The 20,311-nt window shown below is 44.5% G+C and overlaps 2 protein-coding genes across 16 annotated transcripts in view; one reads left to right on the top strand and one right to left on the bottom strand.

The window, feature by feature from the left end:
• The window catches only part of LOC135375939 (major facilitator superfamily domain-containing protein 1-like), a 238,210-nt gene that overhangs the window by 28,506 nt on the left and 189,393 nt on the right, over nt 1-20,311 (bottom strand). For 11 of the 15 annotated variants that reach the window (XM_064608564.1, XM_064608561.1, XM_064608571.1 and 8 more), the window contains 2 exons: nt 9,396-9,504; nt 4,055-4,151 (listed from right to left, as the gene is read on the bottom strand). In XM_064608564.1, coding sequence (XP_064464634.1) covers nt 4,055-4,151; nt 9,396-9,504 — 206 coding nt within the window. Of the gene's footprint in view, nt 1-4,054; nt 4,152-9,395; nt 9,505-15,205; nt 19,040-19,241; nt 19,448-20,311 lie in introns of all 15 variants that reach the window. The other 4 variants (XM_064608574.1, XM_064608572.1, XM_064608573.1 and 1 more) reach the window with 4 other exon arrangements.
• On the top strand, nt 15,008-16,560 carry LOC135375941 (uncharacterized). The gene has a single exon (XM_064608576.1). The coding sequence runs from the start codon at nt 15,138-15,140 to the stop codon at nt 16,545-16,547; it is 1,410 nt and encodes a 469-aa protein (XP_064464646.1). The 5' UTR covers nt 15,008-15,137; the 3' UTR covers nt 16,548-16,560.

Here is a 20,311-nt window from a genome sequence, read left to right as displayed (position 1 = left end):
GTCTTATTTCAATTGTTCTTGTTCCTAGGAAACTCGAAGGAAGTGTTGTGCTTGTCTATTTGTATGTTCCAGCTTCAAAGCAACTACTTTCCAGGTAGTTCGCGTTAGTTCCAGATACTCTCATACTATCTCATAGTGGCGCACGTAGTAGTCAAAGTCAAAAAGTTCATTTATATGCGTAAACAAGGAAGTACACGTTTTATATTATGCAGGTAGTCCCATACTACCCCACCACAGTGCATTGAGTAATCCTAGTCATAGAAAGTCAAATTATAGCGGCAAAGAAGGAAATAGTCGATACAGTCCATTAATCATGCAGGTAGTCGCATCACATCTCATTGTAGTGCATAGAGCAGTAGCATAGCAGTGCGTGACAGCAGTCACAAAAGTAAATTTATAGTTATAATGAAGAAAATAGTCAACAGCCGATACATCATGCAGGTAGTCCCATACGATCCCATGGCAGTGCATAGGGCAGGCACAGTCACAAAAAAGTCAATTTATGGGTGTACACGAGGAAGTAGCCAAAACAGGTCGTAAATCATGCAGGCAGTCCCATACCATAGAATAGTAGTGCTTGGAGTAGCCATAGTCATAAAAAGTCAATTTATATTTATAAAAGAGAAAATAGCCAAAACAGGTCATAAATCATGCACGTGGTATCATAATATCACATAGGAGTGCATTGAACAGTGATAGTCACAAAAAGGTAAATTTGCAGCCATGAACAAGGAAATAGTCATATCAGGTCATAAATCATCTATGTAGTCCATACCATTCCCACAGTAGCGCATAGAGGAGGTGTAGTCATAAAAAGTCAATTTATAGACAAACAAATAGCCATATCAGGTCATAAACCATTCAGGTAGTCCTATACGATACCACAGTAGTGCATATAGTAGGCATAGTCACAAAAAGTCATTTTATAGCCATAAACAAGAAAATAGTCATATCAGGTCATAAATCATGTAGGTAGTCCCATACCATTCCACAGTAGCGCATAGAGTAGGTATAGTCACAAAAAGTCAATTTATAGCCATAAACAAGGAAATAGTCATATCAGGTCATAAACCATTCAGGCAGTCCTATACCATACCATAGTAGTGCATATAGTAGGCATAGTCACAAAAAAGTCATGTTATAGCCATAAACAGGAAAATAGTCATATAAGGTCATAAATCATGTAGGTAGTCCCATACCATGCCATAGCAACGCATAGAGTAGGTATAGTCATAAAAAGTCAATTTATAGCCATAGACAAGGAAATAGTCATGTCAGGTTATAAACCATGCAGGTAGTCCCATACTATCCCATGGTAGTGCATAGAGTAGGCATATTCACAAAAAGTCAATTTATGGCTGTAAAGGACGAAATAGTCAAAACGTGTCACAAATCGTGCAGGTAGTCCCATACCATCCCATAGTAGTGCATAGAGTAGGCATAGTCATAAAAAGTCAATTTGTAGCTGTAAACAAGGAAATACCCATAACAAGTCATAAATTATGCAGGGAGTCCCATACTATCACATAGTAGTGCACTGAGCAGGGGTAGTCACAAAAGTCAGTGTATGGCTGTAAACGAGGAAATAGTCAAAATGGGTAACAAATCACACAGGTGGTCCCGCACTGTTGCGTTGTAGTGAAAAGAGTAGTGAAAAGATAACCCGAGAATTTAGGATTAAATTCCACGGCATAAGGATTAAAATTGGTAGCACCAGGACTAAATTTAACAGAACAAGGATTAAATCCCACGGTATAAGGATTAAAAGTGGCGACATAAGGATTAAATCCAGCGAAACAAGGATTAAAAGTGGCGGCATGAGGATTAAATTCCACGGTATAAGGATTAAATTCCGCAGTATAGGGATTAAATACGACGGGAAAACCTGTAGAACTGCTTTCAAAAAAAATTTACAGCCCCCCAGATGGATGCTGGAGTGCTCTCACGTGAGCAGACATATCTAGCCGCAACAGACCTTTCGAAAAAAGCCAGCGTCATCTGTCAAGCCCGAGATATCATGGGAAGTTGGAGTGCCAGTTTCCCGTTTGCTGCTGCCGGCGCATGCACAGACGTTATGCAGATTGCAGACACTCTGGTTGCATCTCTCTGTGAAAGTGATTGTTTGACTGCGTTTTGTTTGAGAATTTGCCGGTTGTAACGGACGCGGAAGAGGCAGTGGGTGTTCTCAAGAGCAGGCCCTGCGCTCTTTGTATGCCTTAAACACTCAAAGGAGACCAACAGTACGCGATATTGATTCCTCACAAAGTAAAAGCATAGCTAAACATCCCATGTGGTCTGTCAGAAAAAGCAGACGACAGAGCAGTGTCTCTCAAACATCCCACGACGCCTTGTGCCGCTCACTTGGGTGTGCGGGCGCTTTTCTCCAAAGGTTTGTTGACCTTTTTCACACACGCGTGATATCCTAGCAGCTATCCAGCGAAACATGCTGGGCACGTGTCAAAACAAATCCACGCGGGTAGCACAAATGATCAAAACCGGTCCAAGGTGGGGCCGACAAGCTAACACGATTCGCGCGGCCTCCCCACTGGTCCCCACTGGTCCCCACTGGTCCCCACTTCTGTCGTCCCCATAGAGCGCTATCTAGTGAAGAGAGAGAGATAATCCTCTCCAGTGCCTCAAGGTCATACGCATGCGCACAGGCCATTGTGAAAATGGTCCATCATGAGTGGATATGACGTAATGCTCAGCATGTCACATTCCCTCATTTTCTTTGCCTGATAAAGCGGCTCGTGCAGATCCCCTGTGGATTCTATGTGGATTCTACTTCAAGATTTTTTTCTAGTGTTGTCTTCTACATCTCTTTCCCATCTAGTCAATGGGATTTGTCAAGCATGTATTTCTTGTAGCAGCAAAAACCTGCATTTCTATTCCAATGACACACTTAGTATACCGATATAGTCCCTAGTTTTGTGTTCAGTGTCCAGGTGGCTTTGTGACCCGGTCACATTGTCAATCTGGAAACACGCAGGGAACACACAATGACAATAGCATCCTGTTGTAGAACACCATCAAACTCTGAGGGATACGTAAAATTATTCCAAATGGGAACAATAGAAAAGTACTACAGGGAGTCAGATAGCAGCATTCTCCCTGTCCAGCTCCTAAGAGCTTGATCCAGTACCACCCAATCCAGTCTGATTTAATTCGAAGCAGAGAGAAAAATGACTCTGTAACAGCAAACCAAGTAGAAAATCATAAAAGCCAAAGTTCTATGCAAATTTAGCGTCACCATGACCTGCCAAAAGTCTGACGACTATCTAAAACCAAATGTTTATCGCAGACAGAAAAGCCGAATGAAAAATCTGTTTCTGCTACGTTATGCTCTCTATGGTATTGTGTTATGGCGGATGAGCAGGACAATCACCGCATCCGCAATAAATTTGTTTCACAATCTGAATGCTTCTTTAAGGCTGTCCACTAACGCATGGCAAGGTAAAACTCCACAGGACATAGCTATAGGAAGCCCGCTGTTGAGGCTCAGTTGATGACGAACTCATTTATATCTCGTGCAAGGAAATAAACCTTGTTTCTCGTTGTTAGTTGCTGTGCTTGTGTTCTTCGGGGTTACGGCAAGTTGGGTACTGAACCACCCCGTGTTTGTGGGCCGAGGTTCCCATAGCATGTAGAGTAGACACATACATACATACATATATGTTACACAGTTTGCATTTACACTATTTCAGGAAACCCAGCTGCAATTACTTTACTTGGAAGTCTCCTCAGTTTGGGATTTTTTTTACATATCCCCGTCCTGCACACGGAGGTTCAATTGTTTAACAGACCGCTACCCGAAACCAACGTTATAGCAGTCGCTATTATAGTAGCAACAAATAAGAATGGTATCAGACACAGCATTATAGAGGGTTGCTCTTTGTTAACTTTGAAAGTAACGAGTCTCGGTGGACTATCCATATTCATTTCCGAGTAACAAAAGTATTTAGTTGGAACACTGCAGGTCATTAAACTAGCAGTTTCTTATAAGCACTTCCAGACACCAACAAAAATGTAATCCACAGTAAAAATATGGGCTCACCAATCAGGAGCGTGTATCCAAGACGAGTATGACCCTCAGAACTTTCAGGGAAGAGCTCGTAGGTGAAAGGCATGCCCACAGAGGAGATCACAGTACCCTATTAGAAACGGAGATCATAATTAGCGACCAAGCGACAAGTACTAAGTAGACTGGATCCCTGTTGGCCAGGAGACCTGCCACCCAGAAAGAAAACGGACAGATTTCAGTCTGTGTAATTTCCCTTTGTTTGTCCGATCTTAATTTTCCAGAGATGGGCAGAAATTTCCTAAGGGCACATTCTTCTTCATTGCCCTCACTACGAACCTTCCCGAATCACACTCTCCGAGTCTCTTCGTCAGCTGGACTCTCGCCCTTTCTCCCTACCGAAATTGCTTGGTCCCTGGCCCAATCCAGCCCAGCAACGCTCTGCGCTCAAAGCTCTTCTGACATTTCTGGACACCATCGGACTTCGATCGTTATTGTAAAGGGGCTCGTTATTTTATTCCCCCCATTCCACCAAGCACTGGGGTAGAGTATCGCCTGTTGCGATGAAACTCCCCACTCTCCAAGGCCGAAAATAAAGTTGTTGTTGTTGTTCCTAAGGGCCTTGCTTATACCTACGCGTGAAAGTGTCTGAGACCATGTGTGGCCAAAATTTCATCCAAAGCAAGATTGGAAACAGCACCGAGTTTTTTTTTCTTTCTTTTTTTTTACCATGAAGTGTGCTGCACACTGGCCTAACCAGTTGTGCAACGGCATACAATGAGGCTTAATGAATTTGTTGTGGTTCCCCAAAAACACCTTCCCGATGACATTAGTGTGACCTGCCGTGGAGAACCCCGTGAGACATCGCCGTAACATAGAACCAACGTTTATAGATAGGGTCGGTTGGGAAACTCGGCGCCCGGGGCGGCCCCTCTTCATTGGCTCTCCGCGGGATGGCGCTGACAGCGCTTTGAGATCGAGGTCGCCGGCTTATCGTATTCGCTGCTTACGGAGCTGCGTCGTATGGAGCGAGTTTTGTTCCGGCAGTTGAGATTTCTTCCTGTATTAAGGTAACGGTGGTGAAGTACCATACCGACATGCTGTGCTCCCGGTTGCAAAAGCGGCTACAAGTCAGCCGGGGAAACTTCTATGCCACGGCACAAGCGAGCCCGACGTTCTCAAAGCGTGGGAATGTGCCATTCCACGCAAGAATTTGAAGGTTACAGCCAAGACGTACATATGTACGTCTTGGCTGACCCACATATACAGGCTTCTTAGCTTGTACACTCCCATAAAGGCCTCCATCACAGGCAATGTTGAAGCACAGCCGACAACAGTCCTTGCCGCCGTGCAGAACACAATGAAATTGGGTAGAAAGGAGCAGCTCGCATCCCATGAGAGAATCCAGGAGAATTTAGCGTAAAAATGGCCGAGCTCTGTGCTACAACATGCAATGAAAGAGAAGGTGCAGGAGTAGCACATGCACGTGGACCAGAACACGCATACGCCCTCCCAGCTGCCCAAGATTGTGTTGTGTACTACCTGTGCGGCTACCTTGTTCACACCTTCTTGAAGCACGTGGCGTGCTCACTGTGCACAACTGACATTCAGTCTGATAGTCCGCAGTGCCCTGAGGCATTCCTCACGTTGGAGAGGGAGTTTGAACATAGAAGCCTAAAGCATCCCTCTTGGGCGCTCTTCACAATGTTCAGAACTATTGAGAATAATGTGCCAACGTTGCTGGAGGAGAGAAGCCTCTGTGGGGATACCTTTTGGACTCTTTTGGACGCAATAAGGGACTGCAATATACGTCGCGTAGGATGCAGTGAGCAGAGCGATGTGCTCAGAGCAGAGCTGCTGCAGTCGTATGTTGTGCTGAGAATGCACTTTGCAGCAAAGGATGCCACAAAAAAGTTGAGCGCGCCCGGAAAGGTTTCGTCTGTGAGAAAGAAGGTAAAACTCATGTAAGAAAGAAGGAAAATTAAAATGTTTGCGAACTATTACTTGGTAGGAGCAGGCATGAGCGGCAGATGTTCGCTCTCTATGCGTGCGCACGCACAGGAGCATATGCGCACTTGCCATCTTCCGGGCGGTACGAGCGCTTCATTCCCGCAATAATATAATGAAAATTTCATGACCGCGATCTGGTATGTATTCCATCCGAGCAATGTATTGCTTGAAAAGGCCTACTCCGGCAATAATTGCTCGCTATGCATGTACTTTGCATTCGGAAATGTCGCGATCCGCGCCATTCGAACACACGGAGCGAGCAGACGACATGCGGAGAGTCGATCCTGAAGCTATGGCAGCGCCATCCAACGGGAGCCAATAGCAACGGGCCGCCGCGTCTCTAAGGGGAGGCCACACGCTTTCCCAACTGACCCTATCTATAAACGTTGCATAGAACCCAGATGTTGAGAACCCCTACCTGTAATACAAAACTAACTAAAAAACACAAAACTAAAAAACACCAATGCTTTATTTTGCTGTCTCTGAACATGGTGTTTTAGCATGATGGACAATACTGAGTTTGTGGAAATAGTAATGGACGGCTTCCGAAAAGAAACTTAGGTTTCTCTGCTCTTGCATTTTGTGCACCCTGATTCTTTGTTATCTGGAATGTTTAAGCTGAAATTACGGCTCCTAAATAGAAGGGGACTGTCTCCCGTACAGCTGATGTTATGTTTTCTGTAATTAAAAGCACTAAGACCCCTAAGGCACAGAGCACTGAGTGACGAACCAAGAATCTTTATTTTGCTCAAGTTGCGCTCGTATCCTGACCACTGCTCCACCTGCTTCTCAAGGTTGCCCTTCTTTTAATTATGAACTGCCCAAATTTCAACCCTTTTTGATATGCTTACTTTTAAGTATTGATGACTACTGCAGACTGGTGTCAACTAGAGTCACTAAATACGAAAGCAGAGTAACGACACTGAGCCACGGCGGCAAGCTAGCCTGCTATAATGAGGCTACGTCGCCTAGCAATGAGATGCTGATCTCCCCCTTCTCCAGTGAAGAACTACATGCAGTCGAGCCCGCTCTCAACCTAGGAGCACCGGTTTCACATGGATGTGACGCAACATGGACGGCGCGTTCTTGTAACACCACCTTGATACAGAAAGCCTGTTAATTGCCTCCTCTCCATCCTTCACTACGTGGACATGAAGAGTCAGAACTCGTTTCGCTACTGCAATTCACCATTCTGCAAATTGATTGCAAATGATTGCAACTCACCTGGAACCTGCAGACCTAAACACGTATTTAGATAAAAAGTGCAGGACGTGCTCCAGAAAATCAGTTTTGACAGAGGTTGAGACTGTCTTGCACTTTATTTCCAAGTTTTCCCATTTAGTACGCTGGGACGTCCAATCACAACTCGCAGATGACAGTGGTTCTTCTCCATGGCCACAACCGCTGAAAGCACGTTTGTGATTGGCTACGGCTGTTGAAAACACGAACCTCATTGGCTGACTCTTAATTGTTATGTCATGCCGACGAGTGCGCGGGCTTTTTGTGTCTAGATGTTGTCGGTTCTTGGAAGGAGAAACAACGTGATATGATCAGCGCAATCGCAGACTCCGAACGGCGTCTCCGCCATGGAAAAGGAATGCGATACTCTGTACTCCTGTTTAGTGACTCTAGCATCGACCACATTCAATGTCCTAATAGACGAGTTCAGAAAATCCCAGTGCTCTTTGCACACGCATTGCATCCTGGGAGCTTACTGAGTGGGGGAACGAAGAATAATCCTTCACATTTCGTTTTCGCTGACCTTGACACGTCATGGACAATGGACCGGTAGGGGAGAAATTCAAACAGTTTGGAGGCCACCCATTTCTTTCAGATTAGTAAACTCCCACAGTTCAAAGTGATGCTAAGCACTCTGGGATTTTCTGAACTTGTCTATTGCTGAATTCAGGTACCAAAAGACTATCATCAGTGAATCTGCTGAATGACCGCGATAGTATGCGTGTGCCGTTTGAACACTGTTGAATTTCAACTCAACTCATGAATTTCGTGAGCTCATGAGCAAGCAAGTTTGATATTTCAGTTCAAATTTCTCGCAAGCGGTGCGCACCAAAAATACAGGCTGTTGAACCTTGAAGGAGGTAACATCTCCTTAGAGCATGACGAGCGGTGACAGTGACAAGGACGAAAGGGCGAGAACGCAAGCCAGACAAGACTGACTTGTGTTTCCGCCCTTTCATTCTAGTTTTTGCCACCGATCCTCAGACTCGAGATGCTGCCTTCGTCACATATACATAGGGTTCTTTGTCTTCAGGTTAAACCTGATTTTACACAATAGTTCCACAAACAAGTTTTCAGGAATTCGGGTAAAATCCAATCTCTACACGAAATCCTTGTGATCCTTCAACCTGTCATTCTAGGTAAACAGTTGGAAAAGTGGATCATGGTATCGGCAAACAATGCTGTTTGTGGAAACCTATTTGTCCTTTTTTTATAATCCGCCCCTGCAGGAGAAAAAAGACGTGCTTTTCTGGAGCTCTGACAACTGTTTGAGTACCGCGGTCATTCACTGTCCCATTTCCAAATGGAAATATAAAGATTCTTGTTTCTCGTCACAGTGTCACAGCAGTGGCTTGTTTCATATGAGAGAACTGATGTTCTGAGGCTGGAACAACATAGAAGGGACAAATACGTACAAAGTCTCAAAACTGCCAAGGAAATTAACGAAACTGAAAAGGTTAGCAGGCTGTAGGACTCGAACCCACATCTTCTGGATTACCGATCCAGGGCTCTACCAATTGAGCTAAGCTAACATGCCTTCTCAGCGACTGCCAAGGATGCACGAGCGTAGAAATGCGGGGTAGTTGGTAACTGTACATAATGATACACGGAACGCAGCCAGGGACACGGACGAGGAAGTGCACAAGCGAACTGCTGACCTTGCAACACACATTTAAATACAAAAACAAGACACAAGGAATGTGACAACACCTTATCACAACAGCAAAACAGAAAAACTAGCTGCTCAACACATGATGGATGCGATCCCAGCACGTTCCAAGATATTCCATTTCAACTGAGTGACAATGATGGTGTGCTAACACAGTGATCTTCCTCTGACGTTGTGATTAAGAAGGTCTCCAGAATTTCCCGAGCAACGCGCGTTTTGAATCCACCCTCTATTGTGGTATTATTCAATAGCGGGGAGCACCCACAGGTCTTGCAGTGAAGAGCCAGGTGTCCTGATGGAGTGGTGCTCCGCCCTATGTTCGTTCAGTCTAGTGTTAATGCAGCGCCCAGTCTGGCCTATGTAAACCTCCCACATGTTAACGGAATGTGATGTACCACATTCTGCCGGCATTCAACCGAGGCATTCTTGTGCGAAATGTGGCTGAATCAAAGTACGTACCAGTATTGACATGCAAAGCCACAGACCAAAGGCGAACTTGAGCATCTTGCCCTCGAACCGTTTAACAATCCATGTGTCCAGTGCAGCAATGAGCCCCCCTCTTCCAATCCTAAACAGAAACAGTAAAATATAGATGTTAGACATAGACAGCATTGTAGAAGTAGCTCAAGCAATGAAACATAGAAAAATGAACACAGCACCCGGTTGCACAGGATCTATGCGGAAAGTGGCATATACACGCACAGCTCGTATGCACAATGACACGTTTATGAAAGCTACACCTACAAAAAAGTAAAAATTGTGGGCATTAAGCTCAACTTAACAAAACTGATAGCACAATACAAGGTTAGACTTGCATACATTAGTATAGGCTACGCAAACATCAGCACTGTGGTCTCCGGATAGCTGTGTGCAGGTACCACCGGAGGTACTACTGATGCATAACAAAAAGGAGTGGTTTGTTTGGTTTCTGTACCATCAGAGCCCCTAGCGGTACCTACACACGACTCCTCGGAGGACAACACATTGGCACTGGTACGGGATATAATGTGTGGAAGTCCAAGATTGTGTCGCTTCATTTATGCTGTTAAGCTGAGCTTAATTTCTACGATTTTCCTGCAGCAAAAAAGGAAAAGAATATGAAAAGAGATTAAACGTCTATTTATTGCACAGGTTACAAGCTTTCGCCCAGGGCACAGGCTTGCTCATGAATGGGTACAGAAGCCTGAAGAATGCTTATACAGAGTGTCCCAGCTAGATGTGACCATATATTTTAAAAATATATCTATCACTTTTCCCGAGACGAATTCAATTGCAATATAGCATATGCTGAAGGGCACTCCCTGGGAGGGCATTAGCAGATTCCCAAGGCAATGCCTTAATTAACTTACCATAATTAACTTTTTAATTATACAGGCTACAAAGTTGTTCCAATGAGAGCATCTGATCTCTTCGGTCACCAGATACCGAAGCCGTTTTCAGAACAGTTCATTGTGCATCTTTGAAGAAGCGTCTTTCCTTCACCCCCAGTGTGAGAGTGAAAGAGCGCAGTGCCGCCTCATGCGTCGTACATTAGCTTTAACTTGCAGAAACAAAACAAAAACAAATGTATCGGGTGACTCTATCGCTGTTTTCTTTTAAACTTTTTCCAGGAATGCTTTTTCCTGCTAATGCCCTCCTAGGGAGTGCCCTTCAGCATATGCTATATTGCAATTGATTTCATCTCAAGAAAAGTGATATATTTTTTAAAAATATGCTCACATTTAGCTGGGACATCCTGTATAAAGACTATAGGGGAAAAAAAAAGCAAAGAGGAAAGGGACCCAACACACTGTGTGTTGTGGCTGTTTTTTCCCTGCAGTCTTTAAACAGTATAAGCGCTCCTCAGACTTCTGTTTTTGTCCCCGAAGGTAAGGCACCAGGCGTAAGCTTGCAACATACCTAACAAATAGATGTTTCATCAGACCTGTAAAGTAATTACTTAAATTAAAATTCATCCAATAAAAGTAATTCAATTATGTTCATAGTGATTCATTACTTCCAAAATTGCATTGAATATTATGCAATTGTAACTGTAACTGTATTACTCTTGCAAATAATTAGTAATGCACTTCTTTTTTACTTTTGAACTACTTTGGGCTTTGGGGGCAGTCATGGCCACTAACTGCTTCCACAGTAGTATAACTACAAACTACTTTGTGATAAAGTAGTTTAACTAGTAGTTCAACTACTTTTGAGGGGAGTAGTTAAAACCACTTTACCTACTGCAATGTATTTTAATTACATCTATAGCTAGTAAATGGTGTCCATCAACACCAATCCGAGGAGTGTTCTTGGACACCTAAATATGAATCACAAGCAGTGACAATGATTTTTAAAATATACTCTTGTGCCCACGTCGCATACTGCCATAAAATCCACTGCCTGTTTCTTGTATATTATGTGCTCACAGAAGAGCCTGTTGAGAAAATATTTTCTTTGGAGTGAAGGCTTCCGCTATAAAGGTAAGTACAATGTACAACCAGGGAAGGATAACGGACGTATTTTCATTACCGTTTCCATTTTCGTTACTGCTATATTTTCGTTTTCGTTATCAGTTTCTGATACCAGCTTTTAATTTCGTTTCCGTTACGTTTCCATTACTGTTTCCGGTAATGGAACGGCTGTTACAGAGCTGCGGGAGGACAGCCAGTTCGCCTCTGTCAGCATCCTGTTTTGCCCAAGTGCTGCTTCGGTGTCACGCATACACACTACACAAGTAATTTTACGTCGTTGGGATGTGCACATCTTGCAAGATATTTAAAGTGTAGGAACATGTCTTCAGTCAGTCTTCTGTCTTCAGTCACTCGGAGTTCAGCAACCCAAGATGGGCGTAACTTTCGTGGGCGTAATGTCGCATTCATATAGTAGTAAAAAATACTGCCATAGCCACGGTGAAATGAAGAAAGTAAAAAAATAAAAAGAAAAGATCGTATGCTGTCATCTCTGTGCTATGGTGGAGTAGAGTGCGTGGAGTCTATGTTTCGTAAGTCTCATGCCTTGATACGCGGTCTTGAAGCAGGTGATGCACCCTCAATATCTCATATAGCGCTTTGTTTTAATGCTGTCATGTAGTATTTAGAGCATTCCAAGGAATGGAGTCATCAAAATGCAAAAATAAAATGAAGTCACTGAAATGTCATCGCACAACAGTAATAGCCATTACCCGAACTGAATACCGGACAGTTATTTTCGTTTCCGTTTCTGGTTCCGGTAATGGAGGACAGTGGTATGCGTTTCCGTTATCGTTACCATCTCCAATTTCGGTAATATACCGTTTCTGTTTCCATTTCCGATACCCTTCCCTGCGTACAACAGACCATGTACGAGATTTACACTCAGGCTCCTTCGTCAGAGGTCAATGCACCACACGCAAATATTGTGGTGGGTGCCGACGACGCCACTGTGGGCCATAAAGTATTTTCGCTCAGCCACGATGATCGATCACATAGCCATCCTATGCAGTTATGTGCACACCAGGGACGATAACCATGGTACTCCGCGGGCTGTTACGATCATCAAATACAAAGCTTGCGACAGGATTCTTTCTGTGCCTACGCCATAAACTAAGGTGTGGAAATTTATTTCACAGCAAATGAGGCTGCATTGGACAAGCATGAAGATGAAGATTTAGTACACATGCACAGCACAACGGCTCTGCACCTCCGTTCTCATTAAACAAGTAGCTCGAGGTAAAAGTCAGAAGCACAATCGTGCTGTAAAGCTTGTGGCAAAACTGGAAGTGGTTCATGCCTGCTTTAGCATAACTACTGCAGTTAACTACTTGAAATAGTAGTTTAACTAGTAGTTTAAGTACATGTAGTTAACTACTGGCCATCACTGCTTGGGGGATACAATTTCATTTCAAATGTTGAATCTTTTTCCAATGCTCATGATTTTTACGAAGACCTGAAAGACAATATTGAAGTGGCACGAATGCTCTCCTCGTGCAACTGTCAAGGACAGCAGCAGGGCAATCCAATCCTGCCAATTATTTAGGAAAAGAGAGGGACACACACAAAAAAAAAGGGGGGTGGGGGGCAACACACACACACAGATGCTCAGGATACTCATGAGGATATTTGCAAAATCCTCAGATCCTCAGGATCTCAACCTTCTGAGGATCTGCATGTGTGTTATTATCTCCTTTTTTGTCAGTGCCTCTCATTTTTCCTACATGGTGATAGCTTGGCAGCATGAGGAGTCTACTCAGCAGTTTACATTCGATGTGGCAAATAAAAAAGTGTTGCACCATGGCAGAAATCATTTGAAAAGTATGCCTGTCAACCTGTTTGAAGACTTCATGAAGTATAGTTTGTGGCTACCAAGTTGTGCTCCATTTGAGCATATTTTCTCTCCATGGTATTTGACCAGAAGAACAAGCACATTAGGACACCTTGGTTCGGAAGGAAGACCAACTGATCTCATGAGCTGGCGAATGAGCAACGCTCCAAGATTGTACAATTTTAAGCATTGTGCTTCACAACCCCTAGTTTTTTTTCCTGTCTGTCCACTCCAGTAGTCATTTGTCTTTTCATTATACAGGGCGAGTGCTATAAAAAGTCAGTCACATTTTCATGCGTGGCACGTCACCTACTTGACAAGCGGACTTCCGGTACCACAGAGTGCATAATTTGTGCCAGAAAAGCCTCCGAAAAAATCTCGTGTACCAGGCACTGCATAACAAAGTAAAGACGACCACGCATACTGTCTTCATGTATTTCCTATGCGCTACACAAATGTAGGCACTGCGGTCTGCCACTACCTGAGTACAGCTTCCACCTAGGTTGCTATTGGCGTCAAATCCAAAACAAATTCGTGTCGGCTGCCGCCCCGAGGCAGATGGTCTACACAACAATATGCACATCACGGTGTGCACATCGGTACAGCGCATAAGAAATGCAACATGCCGAAAGTTTGCGTGGTCGTATTTACTTTGTTATTAGAGCCCGAAGTTTTTGGGAAATATTTTTTTCTAAATTCGGGGGGGGGGGGGGGGGTAAAAATTGGGTTAATAGACATGTTCTCTAAATTCATGTGAATTCAGGTGAAAAAACCTCCAGTATGCTATATTCAGGAAGAAATCGGGCTCAGCTACTCAAACTGAAAGTACTGGTTTGGTACAAATGGTGATGTAACTTCATTTTCTGTCAAACAAGTTAGCGTGCATTCCTGAGGGGAGCTATTCTCGATGAAGTAATGCGTGCATTACTCCGTTTGCAAGCTATCATTGGTCGCCGAGCGAAGAAGGCGTGAAGATACCTCACGCGCACGCAACCAATGCTAAAACAATTAAGCATGCAGTTGCATTGTTGCACTACGCGACCACCTCACGAGACCGCCCTTGCATTCCGTTGCCGGAAACGGAAGAGCACAATGCGAAGGAAAGATTTGTGGAAATACGTAAGAGTGTAGCAATATGCAACTTAATTGCAACGAGAGAATTTGCTCGGACTTGTAAGAGCTAAAGAGAAGAAAATATGTGAATGTGAGCGCATTGCATTACGAAGTTGCTGACAGTATGGTGGCGCTCGCGCATGAAATTTTGCTGCAATTTTGAACAAACCGAGTGGCGCGAAGAGCGCGAACAAAATTTGTGCAAGTGTAGTGGCCGTTGGAGCGATTGCTAGCTCTTGCCTTGTGAACACCGTCGCAGTTTTCACAAAATTTTTTAGGACATTCCTCTATAATTTCCTCGTTTGACAAATACACAATAGTTATTCGCTATGTGCGGGCATCGTCGCGTGCATGGAACATATGATGCAACCGCATCCTCGCGAGCTCGGGCCATCGACAGTGACCATCGAAGTGACCATGCATAGCCGTATAGCCAACGCCTTTTTTATTTCCCTTGAGAATCAGCGTTTGCCAAGTTCTTCGAATGGGAGGACATCCGTCCCCCCCCCCCCCTACACACACGCACCCTAATACCCCCCAAATCTGGAAGAGACCCCCTTAAATTTTGTGACATTTTACAATACTTCGTCAAAAGCGTGTAAAAGTACTCCCACATTTATTACATCTTGTACGTAGCGCCACCTCGTTACGTTCTCTTACTGGATGGCGGGATGGCGTTTCGCAGGTGCCTCTAGATCGTAGACCACAATACTAAATCGCGTTATTGGCGCAAATTAATGTGTTAATTTTGGCGATAAGTTAGTGGAAAACGAAGCGAAAGCGTTTCTCGCATAAAATCGGCAACAAATGCCCAACCTGAAAAAGCGGCTAGTTCAAAAACACGTAACAGGAGGTGAGAAACCGAAAGTGACAACCTGCGAGGACGACACCGCCACAGCACAGACCATGGAGCCGAAACCGGACGTCCAATGTGAGGAGTGTAGTCGGTGGGTGTTCATAGACGAAACCCCTTTCGATAATCTGGATACAGCAGGCAAGTCACCTTTCAAATGCAAAATCTGCGAGAAGATGGACACGATAAAAAGATCGCTAGAAGAGAAGTTAGACGCGGAAAAGAAAGTGCTTAAAGAGATGGTAGAAGAAGAAAAGCAAGCCCGACGTAAGGCAGAAGCTCAGCTTGCACTATTACAGGACGACCACGATAAACTGAAGATAGAAGTTACGCAGGCAATCGAAAGGATGCATGCGGAAATGAAAACACTCGCAGCAACATGGAAACCCCCGAGGCTCGATAATGTAGAGACTGTGCCAGTGCACACAGAAGCAGGTTTAACACAAGCAAACTTAGAAGACACCACAACAGCAGGATGGCACAAGGAGAGTCTCACCCCTCATAACAAAATGAACGCGGACCAACAATCAACAGAGACAGCCGGTAACACACAAGGGCACACCAGAAAGCAGTACACAGGAACTGACCTCGAAGACGATGATGATCCAGCAACAATTGCTGCACACGAAGAGGGCTGGACAGTTGTAACTAACTCGAAAAAAAAATCTCAGATGAACAAAGCGAAAAAAGTACTGGTTATCGGCGACTCTAACATCCGCCGGATCAAGGCACCAATTCTGGACGCCCTTCAATGGGATCCAAATATAACTGTGAAGGCACTTCCCGGGGCTAAAGCAAAGGCTGTACTCGACAGTTTGGCTGACAACGAGCATACAGAAGAGTCACTTGTCATTGTTCACATTGGCCTGAACGACCTGCTCAATGGAGCCACCCCACAAGAGACAGCGGAGATCATCACTGCTGGAATCTCAAAAATGCTGGAGAAAAATCCACTCGCACAGTATGGGGTATGTTCAGTGCCGATGGTACAAACCGAGGAGCCCAGCACAAGGGGCAATATTAGGGAACTCAACTTCCTACTGAAAGAGACATGCGAGAAAATGGGCTCAAGGGCACAATTCTTCAACACCTTCTGGGTCGCACGGCGATTAGAAGCAAAAGCAATAAGTGGAGTACACTTCACAGAGGCCGGTGGAAGAGCTGTGGGTCAACTGCTGGCCGAGAAGATTGCCTCTTTTTTGGGCATAAAGGCCGTGAAGAACCACAATACAGCACCACCTTGGGGAAGATCGTGGATGCCAAGGGAGAGAGCAACGAGCCCAGACATGGCCCAGCTGCTCTCCCAGATGCTGTGGCAACTGACAGAGCAGAGGCCACAGAAGAGATGGGGCAGATCCTACTAAAAGCCCAGAACAGAGAAGAGACTCACACGGACCCTACCGGACAAGGAGAAAAACTACTCTCACCTGAACTTAACAGTAATAACAGACAGACAATGCTGGAAAAAATATCTGACCAGGAGAGGGAACCCCGTAGATCACAGAAATCAGAAAGCAAAAAAAGACTGCGATTTAGGAAGAGGAGAAGGAAAAAAGAAGATAAGCTTGTGATTGCCACATTAAACATGCAGGGGTCGAGTAGAGGAAAATGGGAGGAAATTCAACACAATGCCGACAAAGAAGGAATCCATATTTATGCTCTGACAGAAACCCACCTAAGAAACAGTGAAACACCACTCCTCAACCAGAACTGGATATGGGTAGGAAAGAACAGAGAAGGAAGGAAAAAGAGAGGAGGGGGAATCGGTTTCCTTATTAACACACAGAAAGTAAAATATGTGGAAGACTACAACTGCAGTGACACAGAACATCTGTGGATAAAAGTGAACCTAGAAGGATCAAAGAAAATAAATTTGTGTGTAGTGTACATGGCAACAGGAAACGAAGAGCCAACATGGAATCAAAGCATCTACAGCTGCCTACAGGAAGAGATAAACAAACAATCTAAAAATGAAACAACAGTCATTCTTGGGGATTTCAACTGCCACCTCGCGGAAATCTGTGGACGTGACGAACGTGCCGAAGGTCTTCGGAATTTGGCAGACGAAAACAACCTCAGGATACTTAACCTTGACCCACTATGCCAGGGCAGGGCAACATGGAGCCGGAACAGCCAGGAATCAGCAATCGATTTCATCCTGGTGAACCATAACATTGAGGACCATGGCCTTCATATTAACTCTATAGAAATAGACGAACAGAAAGTGTTTAGTTGTGGTAGCGACCACAACCGCATCAAACTAAGCATGCAGACAAAATTACCAAGACAAAAAAAAAAGAAATAGCAAGCCGAAAACAGCAAAAGTGGAAGACAGATGACGAGGACCAGATGAAGAAATTTGCGGATGAACTAGAAGCACAGTGCCTAAACTTGCAAACTCCTGTAGAATATGAAGAATTTGCAACTCTACTAACAAAAACTGCTTCGGCAAACATCCAACTGTACAAAAACTCAAAAAGACGAAGGATAACACCGTGGTTTGACAGTGAAATAAAGCAAGAGATAAAAAAGAGGCAAGAGCTCAGCAGGGAACATAGAAAGGCACTTCGGAACCATCCACCATCTGCAACAGCACTATGGGAAAGCTACGTAGAGCAAAAAGAAAAGACGAAAAGACTAGTAGCACTTAAAATCGACAAATATCACCAGCAACTGGAACAGGAGATAAAAGAGGCAGGGGCACAGGGCAGCAAGAAGCTATGGCAACACTGCAAAAACATGATGGGAAAACCAAGCGAATGGAAGCCAGAACTACGGGATGGTAACAAGATGCTCTCTACAAAACAAGAAATCGAGGAACACCTGACAAGACATTTCAACCAACAGCAGAGCAAACTGACTCCAGTGGTCCATATACGTGGGAACCAAAAACACACAAAGCTCTCGAACCTAGATATAACGGAACCCATAACCACCACGGAAATGATAAGGACAATCAAACGCCTAAAAAACGGAAAAGCACTCGGAAATGACAGGATCCCAAATGAATTCCTGAAGTCACTGAAGCCAACATCGGTGGAAACCCTCAGGGAAGGCTTCAATACCATATTACGCACCAAGACCATACCGCAGAGCTGGAAGGAAGCGACAATTAAACTACTCCATAAAGGAAAAGAGAAGGATCCACAAGTATTGGACTCCTACCGCCCAATAGCTATACTGAGCAACACATATAAACTCTTCGCCCAAATTTTAAACAGCAGAATACAGGCAAGCCTGGAGAAAGAGAATATCCTACACGAATCACAAAATGGCTTTAGACCACACAGAAGGACCAGCGACAACATCTTCATTCTCACACAAGCAATAGAATACAAACAACAGGAAAACTCTGAGCTATACATCACGTACTTGGACCTGGAAAAGGCATATGACTCTATTTCCACAAGAAAATCTCTGGTCAAAGCTCCAGGCCTACTTCAATGATGGCACTCTAACATTGCTAAAAAACCTGTACTCAGACAATCAGGCAGTCTTTGAGTTGGCTGGCCTGACATCAAAGCCAGTGAAAATGACAGCTGGAGTAAAACAGGGTTGTCCACTCTCGCCAACCCTATTTAATATGTATGTGAACCACCTACTAAAAAGCTTACATGAAGATGGACCAGGACTTCGCTTCACAACCATCACAACAGCAGGAGAGAGAGAATACACAAAAATCTCAAGCCTGGCTTTTGCGGATGACATAGTCCTCTTCGCAGAGTCAGAAACAGACTTGCAAGATCTCCTCTCTATATGCACTAAGGTTGCTGAGGAAGACCACCTGACCTTTAGTGCAAACAAGACAAACTGGATGGGGTTTAACCTGAGCCGAGACCATCACCCCAAGTTCTATCTGCAAGGCAAAGAAATATCCAGAACAAGTGAATATAAATATCTAGGTATCCACATCACAGATGACAAAAATATAGTATCCACCCATGAAGAGTACCTCCTGCGCAAATCAAGCAAATTAAAAGGATTTATTTGGAATGCAGCACGGCAGAGTTATAACAGATATACAATTGGTCGACTACTCTGGAAGACAATAGCGGTACCTGCTGTCACATATGCAAATGACGTATTGACCCTGACCCAAAGTTTCTGGAAATCTGCCGAGAGACACCAACTGGAGCTGGGAAGATGGTGTCTCGGAGGGAATGGGATTACAGCAAACTCTGCAGTAACTGGAGAAATGGGCTGGTCCACGTATGCCCACAGAGAGGCCAGGTCCAAGCTCCAGTACCTTGGAAGGCTGGCTTTCCTGCCGAAACAAAACTATGCCTCAAGACTGTACAGATATATTCGATACAAGAAAGTGAAAACTAATTGGATAAAGAAAATCACGGCCCTCGACTCAAAATTCAGCAAAGACACAGCACGGCACCTAGCCAAGACAGTTAGGGACTGGGACAAAACAATCAAAACGGAAGTTGCCAAGACAGACCTAGACATATGGAGGCAAAACATGGGGCAACGTCCAAGCCTTCGCATGTATATGTCATTTAAAGAAAAACCGTGCACCGTCCAACATTATAGAGGCGATGAAGGCAGCGCCCTGCTGTTCCAAGCAAGAACAGGGTCCCTCTTGACCCAGAAGAGGAGGCAAGACCAAGGGGGGGGGGGCACGCAGGCACGCAGTAGGCGGTGCGGGCGTCGAGACTGTGCCTCGGGTTAGGTCAGAAGGTCCTCACCCAAGATGGCGGAGCGCCATCAAAAAACGGGCGATAAAATTTAATTTTTATACGTTTCACGCAATATACGAGGGTCATTCCTGTTTAATTTCGTTCCTAATTTGCTCCTGCTTCAGGTAAAAACATATCATTTACCTAGTTATCTTCTTTCTTTACAAAAACGCAGTGGTCCCGGTAACGAACTACATCCGTTCTACCAAGAACGGATTGTGCCCTTGTTGCGTGTTTTTCACGGATTGATGGGCCAGTGGCCTTCCAGAGGACACGAATCACCGTCACCACTTTCGTTAAAGCTGCTTGGGCACCAGGAAGGTCACTCAACATGAATGTGGACATGCCCTTGTCAACGCATTGTTCGTCCATTGTCAGAGCAGTCCTGACACACTATTGGCCCTTTCATTAAAATCAGCCTATGGGTAAAATACTAGGGAAAA

This window comes from Ornithodoros turicata, unplaced genomic scaffold, assembly GCF_037126465.1.
Source record: "Ornithodoros turicata isolate Travis unplaced genomic scaffold, ASM3712646v1 ctg00000958.1, whole genome shotgun sequence".
Taxonomy (NCBI): domain Eukaryota; kingdom Metazoa; phylum Arthropoda; class Arachnida; order Ixodida; family Argasidae; genus Ornithodoros; species Ornithodoros turicata.
Note: the sequence above shows the minus strand (reverse complement) of the source record. Positions and strands in the feature narration are given on the sequence as shown.

Excerpts from the sequence above, each read along its gene's own strand:
- LOC135375941 (XM_064608576.1), top strand. The coding sequence starts at position 15,138 with ATGCCCAACCTGAAAAAGCGGCTAGTTCAAAAACACGTAACAGGAGGT.